The sequence below is a fragment of the Phyllostomus discolor genome, chromosome 5 (assembly GCF_004126475.2).
Source record: "Phyllostomus discolor isolate MPI-MPIP mPhyDis1 chromosome 5, mPhyDis1.pri.v3, whole genome shotgun sequence".
Taxonomy (NCBI): Eukaryota; Metazoa; Chordata; class Mammalia; order Chiroptera; family Phyllostomidae; genus Phyllostomus; species Phyllostomus discolor.
The window spans coordinates 51,866,587-51,892,706 of NC_040907.2; the positions used below are offsets into that span (position 1 = coordinate 51,866,587).

General features: G+C 37.5%; 1 protein-coding gene and 1 pseudogene across 1 annotated transcript in view; both read right to left on the reverse strand.

The window, feature by feature from the left end:
• Positions 1-8,487, reverse strand: part of ANKRD13C (ankyrin repeat domain 13C) — an 83,872-nt gene extending 75,385 nt beyond the window's left edge. The window contains exon 1 of the mRNA XM_028511611.2: positions 7,573-8,487. Coding sequence (XP_028367412.1) covers positions 7,573-8,017 — 445 coding nt within the window. The 5' untranslated portion in view covers positions 8,018-8,487. The remainder of the gene's footprint in view (positions 1-7,572) is intronic.
• Positions 8,488-24,121: 15,634 nt separating this feature from the next.
• Positions 24,122-24,964, reverse strand: LOC114498145 (annotated as a pseudogene).
• Positions 24,965-26,120: the final 1,156 nt, after the last annotated feature.

Sequence of the window (26,120 nt, forward strand, 5' to 3'; positions counted from 1 at the left end):
ATATAAAAAAGATATGTACTTGAGATGAAGACAGTAAAATTAATAATTTCTACAGCTCCATCAATAGCATTAAGAAAAATGGCTTTTTTTAAAATTTATTGATTGATATTAGAGAGACAGAAAGAGGGAGGGAGGGAAGGGGGGAGGAGAGAGGGTGGGAGCGGGGAGAGAGAGAGAGAGAGGGGGAGAGAGAGAGAGAGAGAGAGAGAGAGAGAGAGAGAGAGAGAGAGAGAGAGATGGAGAAATCGATTTGCTGTTCCACTTATTTATGCATTCATTGGTTGATTCTTGTATGTGCCCTGACCCAGGATTGAACCCGCAACCTTGGCATATGGGGACAATGCTCTAAGCAACTGAGCTATGTGGTCGGGGTGAAAAATGGCTTTTTAAAAAACTGCAAGTACATGACTGTGAATAATACAATGTCTAGTAGCAGTTTGGTTCTTTGATTCATGCTAAGGTTCCAACAATTTTACCTGCTACTGTTTTTGTGCCATGAGCAAAAATGTCAACACAGTGAGAAAGGCAAGCAATGACTTTGTATTATTACTAAAATAGTTTTGACTCGATGTGCCCCTAACTAGGTAGCAAAGTAGGATATTACAAATACTAGAACCAACATAGCTCCAGCTTCTACAGATACCTTCAAGTCCCATCCAAGTATGCAATAAGAGAATTTTTGTATTATCTCTCATAAATCATACTGTCCTATGTAGTAAAGCTCACACTGGCACATATTACATCCAATCCATCTTCAATTCCAAACCAACTCTACCTTCTCACTATTCCCATAGGTACCCTCACTTGTTAAAATAGCACGTTAAACTCACCTTGGCACAACCAAGTTTTTGCATCACAAAGCAGCCAGAGTGAAACTTTCAAAATCAGTGTTATTCCTCTGCTCAAAATGCTGGAAATGTGTCCTATGTTGCTCAGATAAAAGCCAAAATATTTAATAATGGTCTGTAAAAGTTTTACCTCTCAAATCTCCTATCTCCTACCAATCTACCCCTTGTTCCAGCCACATTAGCCTTCTTCCTATTCCTTGAACATGGTCACTTTGCATTTGCTATTCTCTGCCCGAAACTCTGTTCTGGCAGGTACCTCTGCTCCCTAACTTTCTTTAGATAACTGCTTAAGTTTATTTTATCATTGATGTCTTCCCTGAACCTGACCTCAATGAAATAATTACTACCTCCCCTCTCCTCTATCCTCTCTGTTCTTCTCATCCTGCTTTATTTTACTCCGTATTTATCATTACCATATATCTATGGCTTTGTTTATTATTTACCTTCCCCCTTTTAAAATGGAAGCTGTAGGAGAGCAGGAACTTTGTTTTGTTTACTGCTGTACAGCCAGTACCTAAAACATTGTTTATCACGTCCTGGGAGCTCAGTATATATCTGTTATATGAAGGAATAAATGAACAAAAATGAAATAAAAAAATAAGATAAAGAACCACCAGAATAGTTTTAAAATCTGTTTTTACTTTCCAAAAACAATTTCACCCCAGGACAAAGCAGGTCTATGCAAGATTCTCTATGAAAGCCTACCAAAGGATAGATATGCATAAGACGATATGCAAGACTGTACACATGCTTATAGAATTCAGTACAGTGCTGAGTAAGAGAGAGCATGCATTAACATGCCTGATTGATATCTACCACTAAGAATCCAAACACATTGAACTCAGTTACACTAGTAACAAACTATAGAAAACTTATAGGAGAGTCATATGAACCTGCTCTTGTAGTGGACTGACAGTATAAATTCAAGTATCAGATAAATCTCAAGTGAAGTCCTATCTAAACCTCAAAAACAAAAAAATATCTTTTGCTGGAAGATACTCAACACAAAAAGCAAGAGCAAGATGTTGCTATTAATAGCTATTATTATTATCTGAGGGCCTCATATTATTGTATGAGCCCTCAGAGTAAAATATTTTTGAATGCAGTCTCCCATTGGGCATTATAATGTTCCAATATATTGTTCCAATAATATGGTCCAATATCTCCCTGGCTGGCGTAGCTCAGTGGATTGAGCGTGGGCTGCAAACCAAAGTGTCGCAGGTTCAATTCCCAGTCAGGGTACATGCCTGGGTTGCAGGCCATGACCCCCAGCAACCACACATTGATGTATCAATCTATCTATCTATCTATCTCCCTCCCTTCCCTCTCTAAAAATAAATAAATATGTTCCAATATCTACTTATTTCAGCAGTTTAGTAAATACTATAATTTCATAAAAACCACTTTTTACAGACGCATGGTCTCAAACTCCAATCTGATTCCAAATATAGAGATGACCTGCTAGTTGTGCAGATAATCTTCAGGATTTCAACAAGAGTGACAGGCTTAAGAATAGATGAAATTCGACTAAACCACAAAATTAAACCTCACATATCCTGACAGCACCATTCATAATGTTCAATTAGAAAAAAGACCTTTCCTTTTTTTCTAAGACAATTGAAAAGACAATTTTTATATGCTTCAGTCTTGCTCTAAAACTGATCTTCCATCCCACTTCCAATGAAATAAATGGTGTATGAACAGAAACAGTGTCTATCTGCCCAGCCCCCATCCAACTTTTGAGAAACTACCTATTTTCCAGAATCCAAAGCATCCTTGCAACTACACTGTACTCTGCATTAGATTTCTATGACTTGAGAGTGACAGTACCTTGGGGAAAGAATGTTCAATTCTCCAGTGAGCCCTCCAGATTTCTCCTGCCTCACTGAGGATGCCCAGGATATATCACTGTCATTAACTGCTCATTTCTGCTTCCTTTTTGCCCAACGTGGAAGATCAGAATTCCCACTCCTATTGTAGCTCAGTTCAGGAAATTAGAGGATTTCCCCCTCCCTCTTATGAGGTAGCTCTGTAGATGTGTTCATACTACAATTCTAATCAGTAGGTCACATTCTATAGTGCTAATGATGATGCCATCAGGAAACAGAACCACTTAATCCATGGACCATCCTACTCTGTTGTAGATGCACATGGGAAAAGAGGTGAAAGGTGGAAGGTCATATCATATAGTCATCAAGATCAACTGAATCAACCCAACAGGTCAGCAGAGTGACAGGCTTCACTACTACATTACCCATGAATCCAGTGAAAGTGTATAACACTTAATGGATTATCTTAGGTCTCCAGAAACCACTTTTTTCCTAAGGGAAAAATAAGGCCTGCCTTTGAAAACCAAAGTTCAGAAAAGACTACAGAACACGGGGATAGATATACAGGAACTAATGTTCTTTTAAAGACGTGCCATCATTATAACCCTCATGGCTATAATTGTTCACCAGAGGCTCAGTACAAGATTTTTTTTGCCATGCAAAGTTTAGCTTTGTAGTCACTCTTCAAACAGACATATTATATATTATTCTCCTACATCACCTATCATGAAGATTTTACTGACAAAAACAGATAAAATCAAAAAGAATTTTAAAATGTAGAAAGGAGTAGAATAAATATACCATATGAACACCAGATTATGCTATTGCCTTAATTTTCAAACATATATTTTTTAATCTTTCAAAATTCAGATGTTTTAAAATCCCTGTCTGAAGAAATCTGCCAGCTACCAGGCAGAGAGATATTACACATAGTAATCATTTCCTTATCACTTCCATGAGTTACCTGCATTAGCAGGAATGCTCTAAATTGAATTTTAACTTAAATTTGAAATTTATAATCACAGTATGAAATAGTTTCAAGAAGATTACACAACTCAGTAAAAATAAACATTAACTGTGTATAGAGAAGATGGATTGTCACGTGTCAGGTAATGTAATTAAAGTCAGTAAAAATTGCCAAGTCTCTCAAATAAATCAGAAATTGTTCAAAATCTAGAAAAGGCTGGTTTGAGCAATTTATATACCAACAACTTTCATCACTGTGGCAACTAAAAGCTTCTGACTAATGGCCAAGAGAAGCTGCTTCACTTCTAAGAATATTTAACTCAATTAAGAGAAAAAACAAAATTACATGTTTAACAAATAGAAAGTGCTGTCAAAACCAAGGAAATCTTCCATATGCTTCACAAACATTCTCAATTCTAAAAAGTGAGGAAGTAAAAATCATGATGCTTTGTTTAACTACCAATGGCTAAAAGTGACCCCTGAAAATCTTAGTAGTCAATGCAAAAAAAAGGCTTAGACTTAAACCTTAATTCTATGCAAAAGAGAAAAGGGTGCTATATAACTAAGGATACACCAAAGATACAAAGTTTAATAAATTTGTGTACATTTACCGTAACGGATCTTTTTACACACTCCATAAAAAGCCGTTACCTAAATATGAGTCACAATCACTTAGCAAATTTGAACACAGTATACAAGATGTTACGGGTGTTACTATATTTAACTTATTTCAAAAGATGTGTTTGGATCCAAATACAGTATTCTTCAAAATAATTAATGGTTCAGAAAAGTAATTCATACTCAACCAACATTTTACCACAAAACAAAAAGCTTTGTCCTTGCTCCTATTCAACTTGACATTAAAAAAACTAGTTTCACTCAAAGATGATGATTAAGATTTTCATTTACTTATTCAACACACACACAGTACCATACCTTGCCATGTACACTGTATACCTTTTTGCCCAAGTTTTTGAGGGAAAAATAAGGACGCACATTATACATGGGTATAATGATTACATCCATGGGTGTAATAATGGGTATAATAACCCTGTGTATAATGCACACAGAAATGTGGGTGTGCATTATACACAGTAAAATATGGTATGCACTACGTTTCTGGGACCATTCTAAGCACTTTATAAACAATGTTATATGAAGAATGGATACAGAAGTTAGAAATGTTTACCGGAAGACAAGGAGAACATGATAGCTCTTGTCAAATATCTAACCAGCTATCATGTGAGCAAGAGAGCCCATTTATCTTGCCATTAAATAAAAAAGACACAGAACAAACAAGAGTGAGAGATTTGGGCTCTGCAGAAAAAACTCTGAGAGCTCTCCAATGGCAGTCTCTCTACAAGACTATTATAACGACTAGGAAAATATGTATTAAAGAACTTTGCTGTTAACTATCACAGACACATTAGAATTGACTTCTTTGCAATATAGTGGGTCCTGATTAATAGAAATGTTTACAATAATGTTGTTCATGGGCTTTAGAGTCATAGCTGTTAGTTTATTTCCCATCTTTACAACTTATCCTAAATACTCAACTTTAGAAAAGTTTCCTTTAAAATAGGATAAAGCTATCTTTAGAAAGGTTTCCTTTAAAATAGGATAAAACTAACTGCTTTGCAAGGTTATTGTAAGAATTAAGTGTGATAATGTATGTAAACACTTAGCATAGTTCTGACACACTCAATAAATTGTATCTACAATTTAGATACAATTTAAACATTGTGGAAGGAATCTCTACAGTGAATATAAAACTATATGATACGATGTAGTATGACTTTACAGCTCTGCTATGCACCGGTATGAGTACTCTTTTGTAATTTGAAAGAAAAAGCATTCTAAAAATATAAATAAAGTATCCAGGCTACTAAAAATCATGACTAAAAGTAAGAATATAATGGGGAAATCATGCAGCTACTGGGAAAAGGGTTTAAAGAAGTAGCACATTAAATACAAGCTGCTCTTCCCGAAGACCTTACAGCAGGACATGAGAATGTACATTGCAGAGGAAAAAACAATTACCCTTTCCACATGTATGTGAACCTTGGTTACATTCGTCAGAAATATCAACAATATAAGGGTTACTAAGTACAATGTGAATATTTGGTCTATCAAGGCAATTTAAGAAGTGAATTTCAATGGACTAAGGAAAAGAGTTTAGGAATACTTAGGATTCCAATTACTTTCAACATAATTTGTATTTTAACAAACCAACTCCTAAATGTTGCATTATAGAATACAGAAGCTCAATAATACTGCCACTCAGTATCTTTTATGATTACTCAAGAAAATCAGTTCTAACATACCATACTATCATACTTGGTCATATTTGTCTGTCTCTTATTTGAAAAGAAATTATCCCTCAAAAAAACCTTTGAATTGTTTTCAGGGACATTTCTTTCAAAGGCAGTGACCATTAAAATAAAACATAGCTATTATGAAGTCCAAATGTGAAAAAGTTCTTAATAATTGACTAATAACCTGAAGCCACACTATATCTCCCACTAAAAGCTCTTCCCCAGTTAAAATATAATAACTACCAACAAACAACAATGTTTGTTGCAACAGTAGTAAAATAATTCCTTAAATTAAAGGTAGGAATAAAAAACTGGGTGCAGTTTTCAGGAACTTTTGGGGGGATTTGATTTATGATAAATGACAGGTAGTAATATTATTACAATACCATTAAATTCAGAATACAAGTGCAGTTGTTAGAAAATTATACAACCAACAAAATTCTTACTTTATCTCAATTTTTGCCCTTATTTTAAATAAGAAGGCTAGCGTCCAATGGAATTAATGGAGCTTATTCCACAAGCTTTTCATTAATTTGTTATATTATTTTGGGCAAAGAGTTCCCAGTGTTCTAACTGAACGTATGAAAAAGTCATCTTCAGTTAAAAGCAGAGCTAGCAACATTACTTGCCAACTAGTTTAAATGGCCTGTCTATGAAATGTTGAAAATCTCAGTGTTTACATGTGTTTTCATAATAAAAAGTTAACCCAATCAAAGTGTTTTTAGAACTAAAAAACAAAAAAAAACTCGGCTGAGTTAAGGCAAAAAGTAGAATTATAGTCCTTGAATAACAAATGATACTGTATCTGTCATATAGGCTATGGTGAAGTTACTATGAAAAACCACAGTACTATTTTTAGTTGCAATCATTAAGATGAAACATTACTATTAGCGACTGCCTATGTAAAACAAGCAAAAAACTCAAAATTCTACTCCAACAAAATTTTAGCTACTCAGAAATCACTTTGCTCTAAATGCCAACAAATTTGAACTGTGTGGTTTTCAGAAATCAAAACATTCTATATTCCATCTTAAATGCAAAGTGTGGACATTTTGTATCAAACTAAGTTTCCCTAAAGCGTTTAAAAAAAAAAAAACAAAAAAACAAACAAACAAAAAAAAATCTCCTACAAAACAGACAACCTGGCAGGCGGGAATCACAGCCAGTTGGTTGCAGTCAAGTTGGAATCTGTATCTAACTAATGAAGGTAGGTGGGCAATATGTTAAGCCCAGAGTCAAGATCCCAAGGTGAGAGATGGGGTGAGAAAGAAATGTAGTTCCATAAACAAAGGAAAAAAGCCAGGATGGATAAGAAGCAACCTAATATTTCTCATAATCAAGAATCAACACACATTGAAGGCCTGTCTCAAACACAAACAAAACAGCTTCTCACTAGAAACTTTGAAGTGGGCAAGGAGGAAACATTCCTTTGCACCCTCAAGAACCAATCCCCTGACCACTGGCATGCCATTAGTGAATCCATCGTGATTTATGGGCATTGACCCAGATAAGCAAAGGAAAGAAAGGTTTGTTGGAGAAGAACCTAGGATTCCAGAGGCACACCCTCGGCTCGGCTCGGGGAAGGAGAGGTGGACAGGGGCGAGCACTCCTCACCGTGATTATCTTTCTGCCCGATATTGTGCGTGCGGATGAGAGAGGACAGTCTCCTTACATCCCCCTTGAAGACGCACTCGTGCACTGGGTAGTGTGCGGGGCAAATGCCTCCATCCGCGGCGACGGCAATGGGGTTGGTGCCCGCTAGAAGAGTCTGGGACTGGGAGGTGGTGGTTCCAGAGGAATTATGCAGCGGCAGCGCTGGCGCGCCGGGTGGATTGGAGGAGGCCGGAGCTGTCTTCAGTTGGAGCCGATGGTGATGGTTACTGAAGATCTTGTGACATGCTTTGCCGCCCTTGCCGCTGCCACTTGTGCCGATCCTGCCTCCAGTAAAGGTAGAACCGAGGGCAGCCGCCGCTTCCTCATCCCCAGTCTCCAGTAAATCCCCCTCTTCTTTGCTGGGCTTGTGGTCCCTCCGCAGTGAGCGGATCTTCTCTCCAGTCATCGCCGCCAGGGGCAGAAAGGGGGTCCGGGGGGCTCACCGCCGGCGACGGAGTAGGCGCTGCAGCGGCACAGAGCGATTAGAGCGGTGGCCAGGAGCCTCCAGCGTAGCATGAACTCCCACAGAGCCCCCGAGCTCGGGACAAACGCATCTCCCGGAGGAAAAAGAGCCAGCTCTCACCTAGGTACGAAGGAACGCGCGCTCGCTGGGGGGAGCTAGTGCTAAGGTACCCACGACACTACGATCCCGGCCCGTGCCGCTCCAATAGCCACCACTGCCTCACCCCGAAAAACAGGGCACAGCCATCTTCCTCTGCCTTCTCTCGCGAGAGCTCCCCCGGGAGTGAGAAAAAAGGAAACACCGCGATAGGTGAGCAGCAGGCTCCCTCCCCCGCACTTCCTATTCCCAGAGACTGGCCGAGTGCCGGCACCTTCCAAGCAACGTGTTTCTGCCTCAAGCTGGAATTTCTTAGCTAGAAGACCCGTCTCTGCCTGTGGTCGCGCTGCAAAAGTGGACGTTTAGAAACCTTAGCCTGCGTTTGAATGTGTGATGCATCTTATAAACAATGCCTTAAACATTCCGACCCCTAGGCATTGAGCAAAAGAGTGTACGTCTGTGTACGCAGGATGTGATGTCACTGAGATGCACAGGACGTTCATTCAATAAACATTTACTAAACATCTGCTTCTTGCCATACACTGAGCTACTAGATTTATAAAACGCTGTTAGTTGGGTTCTACATTTAACTACCGAGGAATGAAGTGGTTGCGGGGAGCTAGCCTGCACAAAAAAAGGTGGGGGGGGCAAGTTTTAATGTTAGAGTGTCACAAAAGTAACCGTAAAAGAGTTTTGGGGCTGAACTTGGAAAAAAGACTATTCAGCAGAACGGAAGAGAGGAGGTCACTCAAATATTTGTTGATGAATCAATTTCCGGCAGGCGTCAGAGATTAAGAATGTGGAGTGGACGCTGAAGGATGGCAAATACAATTGTGTAATTGGAATACCACTGGACTAATTCATGGCCAGTCTTGACTCAGCGGTAACATACTGAAAGAACATAAATTTGACATCCATAATGCCTTGCCAAAATAAAGTTGTGGGGAACTGGAGCGGAGGCAAGTAAAATATCCTCAATATCATACCCATTTATCTCTCCAAAGTCCCATTTATTCTGACAGACGCTTCTCTCAAATATATTCTACCTTAAATTTTATTACCACCGCCATCCCCGCCCCACCCTACGCCCCCCCAACCCTCCCCTCCCCCCGCTAAAAAGAAACCTCTGGGAATGGGCCTCTTTTTATCCTCTGCTACCAGTCAGGTTTTCATCTCCCATCTTCTTTCAAACCTATTCAAATCAATCTTCTTCCCTTCTTCCTTGTCTTTCTTTTTTGTGTAGGGTGGGGGTCGTTCCAATTATGTTCAAGCATTACCCAATCAGCACCTCAAAGGATCCTACTCAGAAAACATGAGACTGAACACATATATATATATATAATACATATATACAAGAACATTTTGTTCTTCCACAATAGCCAGTATTTATTGCTAACTCTAAACTAGGCAGTATTCTTTATATATTATCTCCTTGTGATAAGTATCATTTTTAATCTTCATTTGACAGTTGAAAAAACTTGTCCAATGCCTCAAAACTGGAATTCAATGCAGTCATATCATTTCAGGGCTACAGGAATAAGAAGGGGTCAGATCATTCAGGACTTTGCATGTGATCTTAAAAGTTTAGACTTATCCAAAAACAAATGGGTAGACTTTTAGGGGTGGTAAATGGGAATAGCATGATGAATTTGCCTTTTAGAGAAGTCACTCACTCATACTTTTGAAAAGTGTGTATTGAGAATAGATTACAAGGGGGCTACTCTGGAGACAGGCAAAGTGAGAGAATAATGCATAAATCAAAAGTAACAATGTGTTAATATTTGAATGTAAAAATCTGGACAATATATAAATCACGCAGTGTTAACAGTGGTTATCTCTGAAAGATGGACTTCTTAAATCACATATTCCCTGCATTGCTTAAATGTCCTTTTACAAAGAGAAAGTATTACAATTTATTAAACAGAAAAATAATATATTAAATTTTAAAGAAGTATGCAGTAATTCAGGTAATGAGAGATTATGAGATCATGAGCCCAATGAGTCTACCATTATATCTGAAAGTATCACTGGGTCCAGAATTGACAAGTACTTGATTAGTGGCTGCCACTTGTGGAGAGGTGTGGAAACTCCTTTAAGTGTCTTTCCAATAAAATCAAATGCAACAAACATCAAAAATAATATTCAGCTTTTACTTTTAAGAGCTCCACATTCTATACAGAAATTGATATAGAAATATAAGATTAAAAAACTGTGAAAATACAAGAATTGAAATTACATGAGATGCTGATATAATATCGAAGAGAAAATTATTAATTATATCTGGAAGAAGTGAAAGTCAAATGATCAGGAAATCATTCTGGAGAAAATAGTGTCCAGGCTAGGTTTTAAAGAGTGTATCAGAGCTGGCCAACTGGGCAAGGGATAGGGATGTTATAGGTAGTAATAGATATCCCTCAGTGAGAGCTTCCTATGTGTCAGGCATTGTGCCAAGCAAGTTTCAATAACAATTTGATTTAATCCCCACAACAAGTCTATGAGGTACTTACCATCCCTATTTTACAGATGAGGCAGCTGAGGCACAGCAAGTGATTATTCAGCTGATGGGTAAAAAGAAAAGTATGTATAAATATAGCATGATATTGAGAATCATTAGAGCATAGTACATGACAGGGAAAGTGATGATAAATAAGACTAGCAAGAAAAGAAGAAAAGTTGAGCTAGATTACAAAAAACAACTACAAAACTCGGACTGTATATGCTAATATGAGGGAGGAACAAACTTTCCCCTCAAGGTTCTTCTGGCTGGTCTAATAAATCACATAGACATGAGACAGGTTAGCAAGAGAAAATAACCATATTTAATACCTGCATATGTATGGCTACCTCACATACATGAGTCAGAGACCCCACAGGCATGAGGAGTTCAGAGATAGAAATGGTGATTGAGGTGTGTATGACACCCAGAGCTAGGGATGACATAGGGTCCCTATGACTTCAAAAGGCCATTGCGGGATGATAAGAAAAGCCAACTTTTAATAAATAGAAGTTTGCCTTGCCCGATAGATAGCTCAAAAGATGGTATCTCTAATAATCTCTTATGGTCAAGACCTCTAATAGATGGTATTTCTTCTAATAATCTCTTATGGGCAAGACCTCCAATAGATAGTTAAGGGGGCAGGCAGAAGTTTCTCTTGAGCCTGAGGTTAAAGTTGCTTTTAGCTCAAAACAATCTGCATACCACAGAGCCATGTCTTGAGATGACTCCTTCTGGACCCCACACTAGGTAATGGAGAGTTTGCAGAGAATTTAACCTGTGCACCAAAAGGTTAAGGGTTCGTTCCCGGTCAGGGCACATACCTAGGTTGCATGTTCGATCCCTGATCAGGTCATGTATGGCAAGCAACCAAGTGACATTTCTCCTCACACCAATGTTTCTGTCTCTCTCTCTCTCTCTCTCTCAAAAGAAAATCAATAAATATATTTTAAAACATTTTTTAAATACCAGATCACACTTAACCACCATAATGTATAGTCAACCCATATCCCAAAGATATGAGATTTTGCCAGTCATTTCAGCTTCACTTCCTACCACAATCGATGTCAAATTCCTTCTTCATTCTAACCAAAGCAATATGCTGACAGTCCCTTCTCTCTCCCACGTCTCCTCCATACCTTTGCACATGCTGTTGCATATGTCCCAAACTCATTTCTGTTTCATTCACCTCAATACCTCCTTCAGTCTGTCTCAAATTTGTTCAAATTTTATTTCTTCTTAGCATCAGGGTGTTGTTGGTTTTGTTTTGTTTTGTTTGAACTTCATAGAATTCAAGGATCTAAGAAATTACATCAAACCAATAGGGACTAAGGCAGAGGTTACCCTGATCAGCTTTACCCAAGGAACACTCATTTCTGAGCCTGGGATGTGTGGGGCCAAGCCCTAAAAACTACAAAACTATTTCATAATGAGAATGAGGTGAGAACGATGGAGAAACAAAAACATGAGAGGTCAGGAAAAGTACTGCATCCAGACATTTAAAAATGAAATAAAACAACTCAACTATACAACTCAACTATTGAATTTACTAGAAAACATTCTGCTCTTATAGGCTTCATTTATTAATTTCCCTCCTGGTGTGACAAAGAAACCAAATAATGATCTATTTGCCTTGAATAGCTGAAAGAAGTATGATAAGTATGTCTTTCAACTTTTTCTAATGAGGATTTTGTTAAATGCCTTATTATTCACTAATACCCAACAACAATTAGAGGATTAAGCCTGGTTCTAAGAATAAATATTTCTGAATTTTGGCAGAAATATATGTATTTGTATTAACTTTAGACAAAGCCCCTAATCCCTATCCTTGTGTCTTCATTTAATAAAAGTGATAGTATCACAGTATGAAATATAGAGTGTACTGTACAAAATAACAAAAACTCACTGGCTATACTTTATACATGTGTCAACAAACTTCAGATAGGCAGCTAGTAATCTTACTCAATCCTTCTTACATTGTCTACTAATATATTTCTTTTTTAAGATTTTTATTTATTTTTATTGTTTTTAAATATTTTATTTATTTATTTTTAGCAAGCAAGGAAAGGAGGGAGAAAGGGAGAGAAATATCAATCTGTCTCTTCCATGCTTCCAACTGGGGACCTGGCCTGCAAACCACACTTGTCCTGACTGGGAATCAAATCCGCGACCCTTTGGTTCTCAGACCAAATCCACTGAGCCATATCATCCAGGGCTGTATACTGATATATTTTTAATGTAAACATTACAGCAGATTTAATCTCCACCTTTTTTTCTTTTTCTCTGGAGGTTTGTATTTCATATTTATTTTCACAATAATCTAGAATATGATGTCCTACACTCCATATTGTTTGAGCTAGGCCTAGGAGAATTTTGCTTGGATAGTTGATACAGCTGTCCAGCTAATGAAATTATTATCTTGAACATCCCCTGACAACACTGCTGCCAGTGCACGGCCAAGTGAAAATAACAAACAAAGTAAATCAATACCTTCTTCACACATTTCACATCCATCTCCCCAGCTTTCAGTGTTTTTCTGTTTTCTCTAAAGCTGTACACTTCCTTTCTCAGAGGCAATGCTGGTTACTTTCCTTTCCTTTTACTATTTTTTATCAGTGATTATCAGTGAGTTAGTCAGATTTCTACTAAGTAAGCAGAGAAAATCAGAGAGACAGGTTGCCAAGGAAACCCAGAACCAAAAGCTGTGGAAGCTCCACAAGGAAGCAATTCCTCTGAGAAAGATAAAACACAGACTAATGGAGGGCAAGGAAGAAGGAGGGAGGAAAGATGTCAGGAGCATAACGAGTACAAGTTATGAGATGAAAGGGAAAAGACAAAATGCAACATTTACAAATGAAATGATTTTGAGATTGCCAACAAAGGCTTGAAACAAAAGATGGGACACAGATGTGAATGGGTTTTTCAATGAAAGAAGGGGTTAAAACACAATAGAAAGATACTTAAGAGATAAAATGGAGTAGATGGATACAGGTCAGTACTCAGCATGTGCAATAGGGAACTTGTCTCCATCAGCAACCCCAGTGGCCAAATCTGTATATCGCTTTCATTATTTTTAACTCCTTCCTCTCCCTTAGCACCACGTTCAGCCAGTCACCAAATCTTGATCTTTATAAGTCTGATATACCTCTGAAATTGATCTTTCGATTTTGCACTGGCCATACTTGAGTTCAGGCTATTACTGCTTGAAACTGCCTCTAAACTATTGTGTCTCTGTTTCCAATTTTCCATAATGCGTGGATATGCAGACCAACCACAACCATTCACCCCTTGAATTGCCAGATTTATCAAATAAAATTATAAAACGCTTAGTTAAATTTGAATTTCAATGTAAACAATTTTTAATTTTATTTTTCCATGACATCCAATATTGTATTAGTCTCATAAGTGCAGCACAGTGGTTAGACAATTATATACTTTACAAAACGATCCCCCAATATTTCTACTACACACCTGGCACCATGTGTAGTTACTACAACATTATTGGCAGTATTCTCTGTGCTGTACTTTATATCCCAATGACTATTTTGTAACTGCCCGTTTGTACTTCTTAATCTTTTCACTTTTTTTCACCCAGTCCCTAGTGACCCCCTTACCATTTAGCAACCCTAAACAGATTAAACAACTTTTAATATAAGTACTTCACAAATATTATATGAGGCAACATAGCAATTATTGCAAATATCCATTCAATATTTGGGGCATACTTATACTAAAAAATATTGTTTTTTAATCTGAAATTCAAATTTAATTGGTCATTTTGTGTTTTGTCTAGAAGTCTTATTAACACTTCGATCATTTGTTTGCGTTATTTAGAGTTAACATATATAGTTAAAGTACAAAACCAAGTCTATAAGAATAATAACACCAGGAGAGAGGAAAATGGCAGTGAGGTAGGATGGAGCAGATTTCACTTCCCCTTACACATGGGAGAAAAACCTAGCTGATCTACGGAGGAACAGAGCAAATAGCCCACAGTACCCCAGCATATATGAAAATAGGAGTTCAAAAATTCTAGCAGACATTCAAAAACCAGACGTGAGACAAAAAAGCCTGAAACTGTGAAAACATCAGAGTTGGACCCAAAGAAGGGACAAGTCCCTTCAGCTGTCCCTTCAGGGACAAATCCCAACAGCTGAGACAAGTAGGTGGAAGCTGTGAACACCAGGATACCCACTAGAAGAGGAAACCCAAAAACAAAGGAACCACCAACAGATAACAACAGAAGAAGGTGAAGGAGGGAGTGGAAGCCACACTAACCTCAATCCAGGACCTATCTGGAAATACAACTAATATAGTGGATAAATTACCCAGAACAAACAACTGAACAAGAGCCAGAGAGAATCCTCAAAACCTTGTACACATGGAAGAATCAGCTTCAACACAACCTGCCCTCATCAGCAAAACAAAATACAAGAGATGGTGGAGAGAGTGGCCCTCAGTTAACAAGCTGGTGGGAAGGACCCATCAAAGAAAGACCCAACAACAATCAAACCCAAAGACAAACACAGAGCCAACTTAAACGACAGCCCAAGACCAGTGAGCTTGGGAGATCAAGGAGACTGCACCACTGAATCTCACAGATATTCTACCACAGAAATTCACAGCATAAAACCAGTGAGCCAGAACAGATCAACTTAAGAAGCTGAGGCTAACAAGAAGAGTCTCACAAACAATGGAAAGACAATGAAACAATCCCCAAGTGAAAGGAAAAGAGGAAGCCTCAGAAAGGATGCTAAATGAAATAGAGGCAACCCAACAATCAGATATTGAGTTGAAAGCAATGGTTATCAGGAAGCTCAATGAGCTCACAGTGAATTACCAGAAACTATAGGGAAACTACAATGAACTCACTGCAAACTATACCAACATGAAAAAGGAAATAGAAACTATCAACAAGGGCCAAGAGGAACTGAAGAACACAGTAGAAGGTATCAAAAGCAGGATTGATGAAGCAGAAGATTGGATAAGCTCACTTGAGCTAAAGGACAAATTAGGAAAAAAAAAAAAACACCCAGAAAGAGCAAGAAAAGGAAAAGAGGCTCAGAAAGAATGAAGAGGGATTAAGAGAATTGCAAGACAATATGAAACATAATAATATACGTATAATAGGGATACCAGATGGAGAAGAAGAAGAGCAAAGGATAGAAAACCTATTTGAACCTATTACTTAATGGTGGAAAACTTCCCTAATTTGATGAGAGAAAAAGTCACACAAATCCAGGAAACAGAGAGAATCCCAGTCAAGAAGAACCAAAGAGGCCCACTTCAAGACACATCATAATTAAAATGGCAAAATTCCAAGACAAAGAGAGAATCTTAAAGGCAGCAAGGGAGAAACAGGAAGTAACACACAAGGGAGCCCCGATAAGGTTAGCAATTGACTTCTCAATGGAAACACTCCAAGCCAGAGAGAATGGCAAGAAATATTCCAAGTAATGAGAACCAGAGGCCTGCAACCAGGGCTACTTTACCCAGCAAGGCTCTCAATCAAGATAAAAGGCCAAATAAGGAGCTTCCCAGACAAAAGAAGTCTAAAAGAATACACCTCCACCAAACCAGCTCTGCAAGAGATTCTAAAGGGACTACTTTAAGGAAGGGAAGGAAAAGATAGATAGACAGATAGATAGATAGAAAGAAACACAGGTATGAAAATGGCAATGAAAAAGTACCTATCAATAATAACCTTAAACATAAATGGATTGCATGCTCCAATCAAAAGACATAGAATAGCTGAACTGATAAGAAAGCATGACCTACACATATGCTGCCTACAAGAGGCCCACCACAGGACTAAAGACCTACACAGACTGAAAGTGAAGGGCTGGAAACAATTTTTTCAAGCAAACAGACAGGAAAAAAAGCCAGGGTAATAATACTCATATCAGACAAAATAGACTTAAAAAAAGGGCCATAAAGAGAGACCCAGAGGGTCACTTCATAATATTCAAGGGAAGAATCCACCAAGACGACATAAACACTGTAAATATATATGCACCCAATATAGGAGCACCCAAATACATAAAGAAAATCTTAGAGGACTTCAAGAAAGATATGGACAGCAACACAATTATAGTAGGGAATTTTAACAGACACTGTCAAAAACAGACAGATCTTCCAAACAAAATATCAACAAAGATAATTGTGGCATTGAACAATGCCCTAGATGAAATGGACTTAACTGATATATAGAGAGTCCGTCATCCCAAAGAAGCTAAATGCTCATTCTTTTCAAATGCACATGGTCATTTTCAAAGATAGACCACATGATGGGACACAAAACAAGAGTCAACACATTCAAGAAAATTGAAATTATACCAAGCATTTTCTCTGACCACAAGGGACTGAAACTAGAAACCAACCCCAAGGGGAAAAATCCAAAACATTTAAAATCATGGAGATTGAATAGCATGCTATTAAAACAACAAATGGGTCAAGAATGAAATTAGGGAAGAAATCAAAGTTTCTGGAAACAAATGAAAATGAACTCACAACAACCCAAAACTTATGAGACACAGTGAATGCAGTCCTGAGGGGGAAGTTCATAGCCATAGAAGCGTACCTAAAAAAGATAAAAACATTTCAAACAAACAACCTAACTCTACAGCTACAAGAACTCGAGGAACAACAACAAAGACAGCCCAGAGCAAGCAGAAGGAAGGAAATAACCAAGATCAGAGCAGAATTAAATGACATAGAGACTAAAAGCACAATTCTAAGGATCAATGAATCCAAGAGCTGGTTCTTTGAAAAGATAAACAAAATCGACAAGCCTTTAAGCAAGCTCATGAAGAAAAAAAGAGAGAGGACTCAAATAAACACAATCAGAAATGAAAGAGGAGAGATTACAACTGACACCACAGAAATACAAAGGATTATAAGAAGTTACTACGAAGAACTGTATGCCAAGAAATTTGAAAACCTAGGTGAAATGGACAAATTTCTAGAAAAATATAATCTTCCAAAACTCAATGAAGAAGACGCAGAAAGCCTGAACAGACCTATAACAGCAGATGAAATTGAAGCAGTAATAAAAAAACTCCTGACACACAAAAGCCCTGGATCAGACAGTTTCACAGTAGAATTCTACAAAGCATTTAAGGAAGGGCTAACACCTATCCTTCACAGACTATTCCAAAAAATCCAAGAAGACAGAAGATTCCCAAACTCTTCTTATGAAGCCGGCATCATCCTAATCCCAAAATCAGATAAAGTCACAACAAAGAAAGAAAACTTCAGGCCAATATCGCTGATTAACATAGATGCTAAAATCCTCCACAAAATATTGGCAAACCGCATCCAACAATACATTAAAAAGATCATACAACATGACCAAGTGGGATTCATCCCAGGGATGCAAGGAGGGTTCAATATGTGCAAATCAGTAAATATAATACATCACATGAACAAAAGTAAAGACAAAAATTACATGATCATATCAATAGATGTGGAAAAAAGCATTTGATAAGGTATAGCACCCATTTATAAAAAAAAAAACACTCAGCAAAGTGGGAATAGAGGGAGCATTCCTCAGTATAATAAAGGCCATATATGAGAGACCTACAACCAACATCATATACAAAGGGCAAAAAAAACTAAACTTTTTTCCACAAAGATCAGGAACAAGAGAAGGTTGTCCACTTTCACCACTTCTATTCAATATAGTATTGGAAGTTTTAGCCACAGCAATAAGACAAGAAAAGGAAATAAAAGGCATCCAAATCAAAAACTGTCATTGTTTGCAGATGACATGATAGTGTACATAGAAAATCCTATAGACTCCACCAAAAAACTGCTCAACCTAATGAATGAATTTGGCAAAACAGCAGGATTCAAAGTCAATATCCAGGAATCAAAGGCATAAAAATGCTTTCGCATACCAACAATGCATACCAACAATGAAACAGAAGAAGCAGAAATGAAGAAAAAAAATCCCATTTGATATAACAAACAAACAAACAAAAAAAACCCCTAGGAATAAACCTAACCAAAGAGGTAAAAGACCTGTATTCAGAAAACTACAGAACACTGACAAAAGAAATCAAGGAAGACACAAACAAATGGAAACATACACTGTGTTCGTGGATCTGAATAATTAACATAATCAAAATGTCCATACTACCCAAAGCAATTTACAGATTCAATGCAATACTTATTAAAGTACCAATGGCATATTTCACAGACATAAAATAAACACTTCAAAAATTTATATGGAACCATAAACGACCCTAAATAGCTGCTGCAATTTTGAGAAAGAAGAGCAAAATAGGGGAGATCACAATACCTTATACTAAACTGTATTACAAGGCCACTGTAATCAAAACAGCTTGGTACTGGCATAAAACAGGCACATGGACCAATAGAACAGAACAGAGAGCCCAGAAATAAACACAGGTCTCTACAGTCAATTAATATTTGGCAAAGGGGGCAGAAGCATAAAATGTAGTAAAAATAGCCTCTTCAACAAATGGTGTTTGGAGAACTGGACAGCCACATGCAAAAAAATAAAATTCGATCACCAACTTACACCATACACAAAAATAAATTTGAGGTGGCTAAAAGATTTAAATATAAGCCATGACATGATTAATGTCTTAGGGGAGAACATTGGCAGGAAAATCTCAGATATTTCACACAGCAACATTTTTACTGATATGTCCCCTAGAGTAAGGGATATAAAGGAAAGAATAAACAAATGGGATCTCATCAAAATAAAAAGCTTCTGCACGGCTGAAGAAAACAGTATTAAAATAAAAAGAGAACTAACTGCATGGGAAAACATATTTGCCAATGATACCTCAGACAAGGGTTTAATCTCCAAAATATATAAAGAACTTACACGACTCCACTCTAAGAAGACAAGCAACCCAATTAAAAAAATGGGCAAAGGACTTGAACAGACACTTCTCCAAGGAAGACATACAGAGGATCCAGAGACACATGAAAAGATGCCCAGTATCACTAACTATCAGAGAGATGCCAATTAAAACCACAATGAGATACCATTTTATACCATCATAAACAAAGCAACAAACAACAAGTGTTGGAGAGGTTGTGGAGAAAAGGGAACCCTAGCGCACTTATGGTGGAAATGCAGACTCGTACAACCACCATGGAAAACAGTATGGAATTTCCTCAGAAAACTAAAAATAAATCTGCCTTTTGACCCAGCAATTCCACTTCTAGGATTATATCCTAAGAACCCTGAAACACCAATCCAAAAGAACCTATGCACCCCAATGTTCATAGCAGCACAATTTACAATAGCCAAGTGTTGGAAGCAACCTAGGTGCCCATCAGTAAATGAATGGATCAAAAAACTATGGTACATTTACACAATGGAATTCTATGCAGCAGAAAGAAAAAAGGAGCTCCTACCTTTTGCTACAGCATGGATGGGACTGGAAAGCATTATGCTAAGTGAAATAAGCCAGGCAGTGAAAGACAAATACCATATGATCTCACCTTTAATAGGAACCTAAACAACAAAACAAACAAACAAGCGAAATATAACCAAAGACACTGAAATAAAGAAGAGGTTGACAGTTACCAGAGGGGAGAGGGGAGGGAATTTCAGGGGAAAAGGGGAAGGGTTTCCAGGAACAAGAATAAAGGACACATGGACAAAACTGTGAGAAGGGTGGAAATGGGAGGGAGGTGGGGAGGGCTGGTGGGGGTGGGCTGGGATGGGAGTAAAAGACAGAAAACTGTACTTGAACAATTAAAATAAAAAAATAATAACACCAAATTCAGGATAATGGTTTCCATGGAACATAAAGAAGAAAAATATCATTAGTTAGGTATACATCAAGAAGGTCAAAGAACATCAAGAAGACAAAAGTCATGACTACAGAAGAAATTCACAACTTTGACAATGAAGACACTGAAATTGTTAAAAATTTTGCTTACCTTGGTTAGGTAATCAAGTCAAATGAGACTGTGGCCAAGAAATCAAGAGAACCTCAGAAAGATGGAAAAATTAGGAAAGGTCACAAAGATCAAAGATGTGTCATTAGAGACCGAGGCTAAGATTATCCCACCCTCATATTCCTCTTTACTGTGTACAGATGTGAAAAGTTAGACAGTGAAGGGGCTGATAGAAAAAAAATGGATTCATTTGAAAAATGGTGTTGGGATGTTCATCATCCCAGGTCAAGTCTCCTTCCACGAGTATTTCTCCCCTCTTTGTAGCCCTCTCCCGCCTCCAACCCCTCTTTTTCTCTGGTCATCATTATGCTGTTGTCTAGGCCTATGAGTTTTTTGTGTCCTTAATCTCTTAATCTTTTTCACCACATCCCCCAACACCCTTCTCTCTGAGAGATCCACCTGTTTTCTCTATCTATAAGTCTGTTTCTATTTTGTTTGTTCATTTTGTTCATTAGATTCTGCATATAAGTGAAACCATCTGGCATTTGTCTTTCTCTGACTGGCTTATTTCACTTAGCTTAATACTCTCCAGGTCCATCCATGTTGTTGGTAAAGGTAAGATTTCCTTCTTTTTTATAAACAAGTAGTATTCCATTGTGTAAATGTACCACAACATTTTTATCCACTCATCTACTGATGGGCACTTACCTGGGCTGCTTCCAAATCTTGGCTATTGTAAATAATACTGCCATACAATATACAGATGACATAACATGGAATTGTACACCTGAAACCTATATAATTTTACTAACCAATGTCACCCCAATACATTAAATAAATAATTAAACCTAAAGAAGAAATATCATATGGTTTTCAATGTAATTATTTTTCTGTTTCAAGGTTCTTCAATGGGAACTTATTATTTGAATATTTTTTATTATTTTTACTCCTTTTTTAATTATTGTTCATGTATAGTCATCTCCATTTTCCCACCACCACTTTCTGCCACAATTCACCCTCACTTCCCACCCTCAATCCTTTCCCTCTTTGCCTTTGTCCATGTGTCCTTTATACATGTTCCTCAACAGCCCTTTCCCTTTTTACCCCTGTCTTTACCCTCTCCCCTCCCCTCTGATTACTGTTAGTTTGTTCTTTATTTCCAAGTCTCTGGTTCTATTTTGCTTGCTTGTTTATTTTGTTGATTAGGTTCCATTAATAGGTGAGATAATATGGTGTCTCTCTTTCACCATCTGGCTTATTTCACTTAGCTTAATGCTCTCTAGTTCCATCCACGCTGTCAGAAAGCTCCTTCTTTCCTTCTGCTGTGTAGTATTCCATTGTGTAAATGTACCATAGTTTTTTGATGCACTCATTTACTGATGGGCACCTAGGTTGTTTCCAGTATTTGGCTATTGTAAATTGTGCTGCTATGAACATTGGGGTGCATAAGCTCTTTTGAATTAATGTTTCAGGGTTCTTGGGGTATAATCCCAGCAGTGGAATTGCTAGGTCAAAAGGCATTTCAATTTTTAGCTTTCTGAGGAAATTCCATAGTTTTCCACAGTGACTGTACCAGTCTGCATTTTCATCAACAATATACTAGGGTTTCCTTTTCTCCACAACCTCACCAGCACTTATCATTTGTTGATTTGTTTATGATGGCCATTCTGACTGTTGTGAAGTGGTACCTCACTGTGTTTTTAATTTGTAACTCTCTAATGGCTAGTGATGCTGAGCATCCTTTCACATGTCTCTGGATCCTCTGTATGCCCCCTCGGAGAAGTGTCTATTCAGGTCCTTTCCCCATTTTTTAGTTGGGTTGTTTGTCTTCCTGGAGTCAAGTCATGTGAGTTCTTTATACACTTTGTAGATCTAACCCTTTTCCAAATTATTATTTGCAAATATATTTTCCCACTCAGTTTGTTCCCTTTTCATTTTGCTGATGTTTTCTTTAGAGTGCAGATGCTATTTATGTTGATGAAGTCTCATTTGTTTATTCTTTCCTTTCTTTCCTCACTGATATATTCTACGAAACATATCAGGGAAAATATTGTTGTGTGGACTATCTGAGATTTTCCTACCTATGTTTTCCTCTAGCACTTTTATGGTGTTGTGACTTATATTTAAGTCTTTTATCCACCTTGAGTTTATTTTTGCATGTAATATTTGTAGCATTTTTAAAAGTTTATTTATTTATTTATTTTTAGACACAGGGGAATGGAGAAAGAGAGTGAAACATCAATGTGTGATTGCCTCTTGCATGCCCCTCAGTGGGGACCTGGCCTGCAAACCAGACCTATATCCTGACTGAGAAGAACCAGTGGTCCTTTGGTCCACAGGCTGGCACTCAATTCACTGAGTCACACCAAACAGGGCTATTTGTATTATTTTTTAAATTAAACTTATCCAATAGCATTTTAAAATAATGTTTCAGACAATCAGCTGTCTGTTTAATCTTTGGTTTCCTAATAGAAACCCAACTCAATACAGTAAGAATATTTTTAACCTACATAATTTCATTACAATTTTTTAATGTTTTTGATAAATAGTTGTCATTTATTTAATATTTATCAAACATGTATTTACCAGTTACATGTAGGACATATGAAAGAAAGAATTCTCATACTAATAAAAGAATCAAAAATAAACATTTTACATATAATGATATATAAGGTTTCATAAAGATTAAAATTTAGGGAAGTTGCAATAGATAGGGTGAGCAGAAATATGGCTGTGCAATTTGTTTTGATTTCCCTTTCCTATGACTTTTGCATCTTCATTATAATTGTTTTTAAAAAAACAAAATGCAGCATTCAAAAAACCCCAAATTTTCTACTGATACTAATTCCTACGAGGGGTGTGTGTATGTGTGTGTGTGTGTGGATAGTAATACACAAATCAAGAAATTTTAAAAACCATTAAATATTCAGAAACATTTTGTGGTGGACTCCAGCCAGCAGAGTCCACTGTTGTGACTGGAGATGAGAATAAATGCACAGGAGACAGCAATCCTGTGGAGAAAAAGGGACCCCATGGCTACTCTCTCAAGGGGAGAGTGCCTATGAATGCCTTGGCCACTCCCTCAAGAGGAGAGCACCTCGACCCTTGCCTAGACAGGCTTTTATTGTTTTTCTGGGGTCTTACATCAAAGAAAGATTTATTATCTATTACATAGAATATTATTGTCTACATTTTAGGTACATTCAAGGAAATGAAAATAATATGTAGAGGGGAATGGCGGTGAGATGATTAGCTCTGTCCTTGTGAGAATTCACACAGGCTATGGAAATTACCTTGAAGATAGACAATACACATTTGTTGTGTTAGACCAGGGTGATGGAGTTTTAGCAAGACCAAACCATAACAGTCAGTATGCATTTTCCAGGCCTGATTCCCACGGGAAAACTGCTTGAAGGTCTGGCACCTGCCCACCACTTCGCTTCTGTAGGTTTTCCATACAGAGCTGAGTCACATTTGCCAGACTGAAACAAACTGATCCCCTACAACATTTCATATCTGAAACCTTAAAATCTAACTGTATGTAGTACCTCCTCAAAAATCTACAACCTGCATTTAAAAAAAAAATTTCCTCTACAATCTTATCAGCTATACAATAATTTACAGTTTTTATACTGAAGCAAATATTGAGTTGCACTTGAATTCACATTCTTAGCAAAACAGTTGCCTGAGGACTCACATGCTCCACATACATCATTACAGGATAGCCTTTTATTCTTCATCTTCATATTTTTCCTCTGTCATGTCATCTTCCTCTTCTTCCTCTCCCCCATCTTCTGGTTCTTTCTTCTTCTTTGAGCCTGTTGCTCTGCCTGGGCTGTTTTTTTCCCACTTCAGTTTTGTCAGTGGCATGGTATACAGCAATATCCTTTTTATATTTCTAATTTGTTGAATATAAAATATTTATATTTTATACAGCTTTTCATTCATATGGTGCTTATCTTTGGCTAACTGTTCAGACTATATTTCACCTTTTTTTTTTTTTCAGTATCCCCAGTAGATGAACCAGGGCATTTACTTTTAATCTTTGGGCAATGTTCAGAACAAAATCAGAAGACAGAGAAAGGCCTTTTAGGAGTGTTGAGATCTTTTATTCTTTCCTACCTTTGGGAGGAACATAATCTTTCATCTGCCTGTCATAGTAAACTTTGTCAATCTTTAACATATCTTCAACCTTTGACTTTTCCTTTGCAAACATGGTCTTCCATCTTTCCAAACTTTTCTTAGGGAATTCAAGAAAGTTTACAGAAAAGTCTAGGTGATTTTTCTTGTGCTCTTCCTCGATGGTTTGCATGAAGAAGACAAGCAGGGACACCTTGCCCCTTGGTTAGTTGGGGTCTCCTTTAGCCATGGTGACAGGCAACATCTACCTGGTGGTAGGTTTTCCTCGAAGCCCCACCAAGATGCTTCCCTCACTGGGCTTTGGAGTGAACTGCCAATAGTGGTATTTTAATTTACTGGATAAAGCACTGACCCTTTTAACATACACTTGCGTTCTAGCTCTAACTCTGACACTATCTACATGACTCTAGGAAAGATTTTTTATTTTTTCTAAGCCAAATTCACTCATATGTTTGTTGTTGTTGTTGTTGAACACAGGATCAGATTTCCAAGATTTGTTTTAGGTCTAAAAATGTTATGATCTAGCTAGACAAAGAGAGTGAACTGGTTGTTGCCAGAGGGGAGGGGATTTGGTGAAAGAGATGAAGGGATTAAGAAATACACATGGATAGTTACAAAATAGTCACAGAGATGTAAGAAAAGCATATGGAAAATAGTAATTAATTATGTGATAACTATGTTGGTGCCAGCTGAGGTGCTGGAAATAGGAACACTAGTTAAAGTATATGATTTCCTAACTACTAAGCTGTACACCTGAAACTAATACAAAATAAAATTGAAAATTAAAATAAAGTGAAAATGGTTATTGGAGGAGAGTGCTATGGATACCCTGGACCACCAGAAGGATAAAGAGTGTTCTGGAGCAAATTATGCTTGAAACATTGCTGGAAGCAAAAATGACAAAACTGGAGTTGTCCTACTGTGGGCACATGATGAGATGGCAGGGTGCTTTGGAAATGACAACGATGCTGAAAAAAAATAGTAGGCAGCAGGACAAGAGGAAGACCAAATATGAGATGGATTGACTGCACAGAAGACACCACAGATGAGTCTACAGGTTCTGGGTAGGAATGTTGAGGACAGGACATTGTAGACATCACTATTTCATAGGATCCCTAGGACTGAGCACTCACACAGTGGTGTACAACACACACAGATATACATAAGGAATTCTGTCATATGTGTGTTTGTAGTATTTTTAATATTTGCTTTTTAGATGTTTCCTCTTTAAAATATTTGTTTCCTTTTTTCTTTTCTTTAATTTTTTAAAACGTCTTATTGCTTATACTATTACACTTGTCCCAATTTTTCCTCCTTTGCTCCCTCCACTCAGCACTCCCCACTCCTTAGGGCAATAACCACATCATCTTTCATGTCCATGGGTCATGCATATTTTTTTTGGCTATTACATTTCCTACACTGTACTTTCCA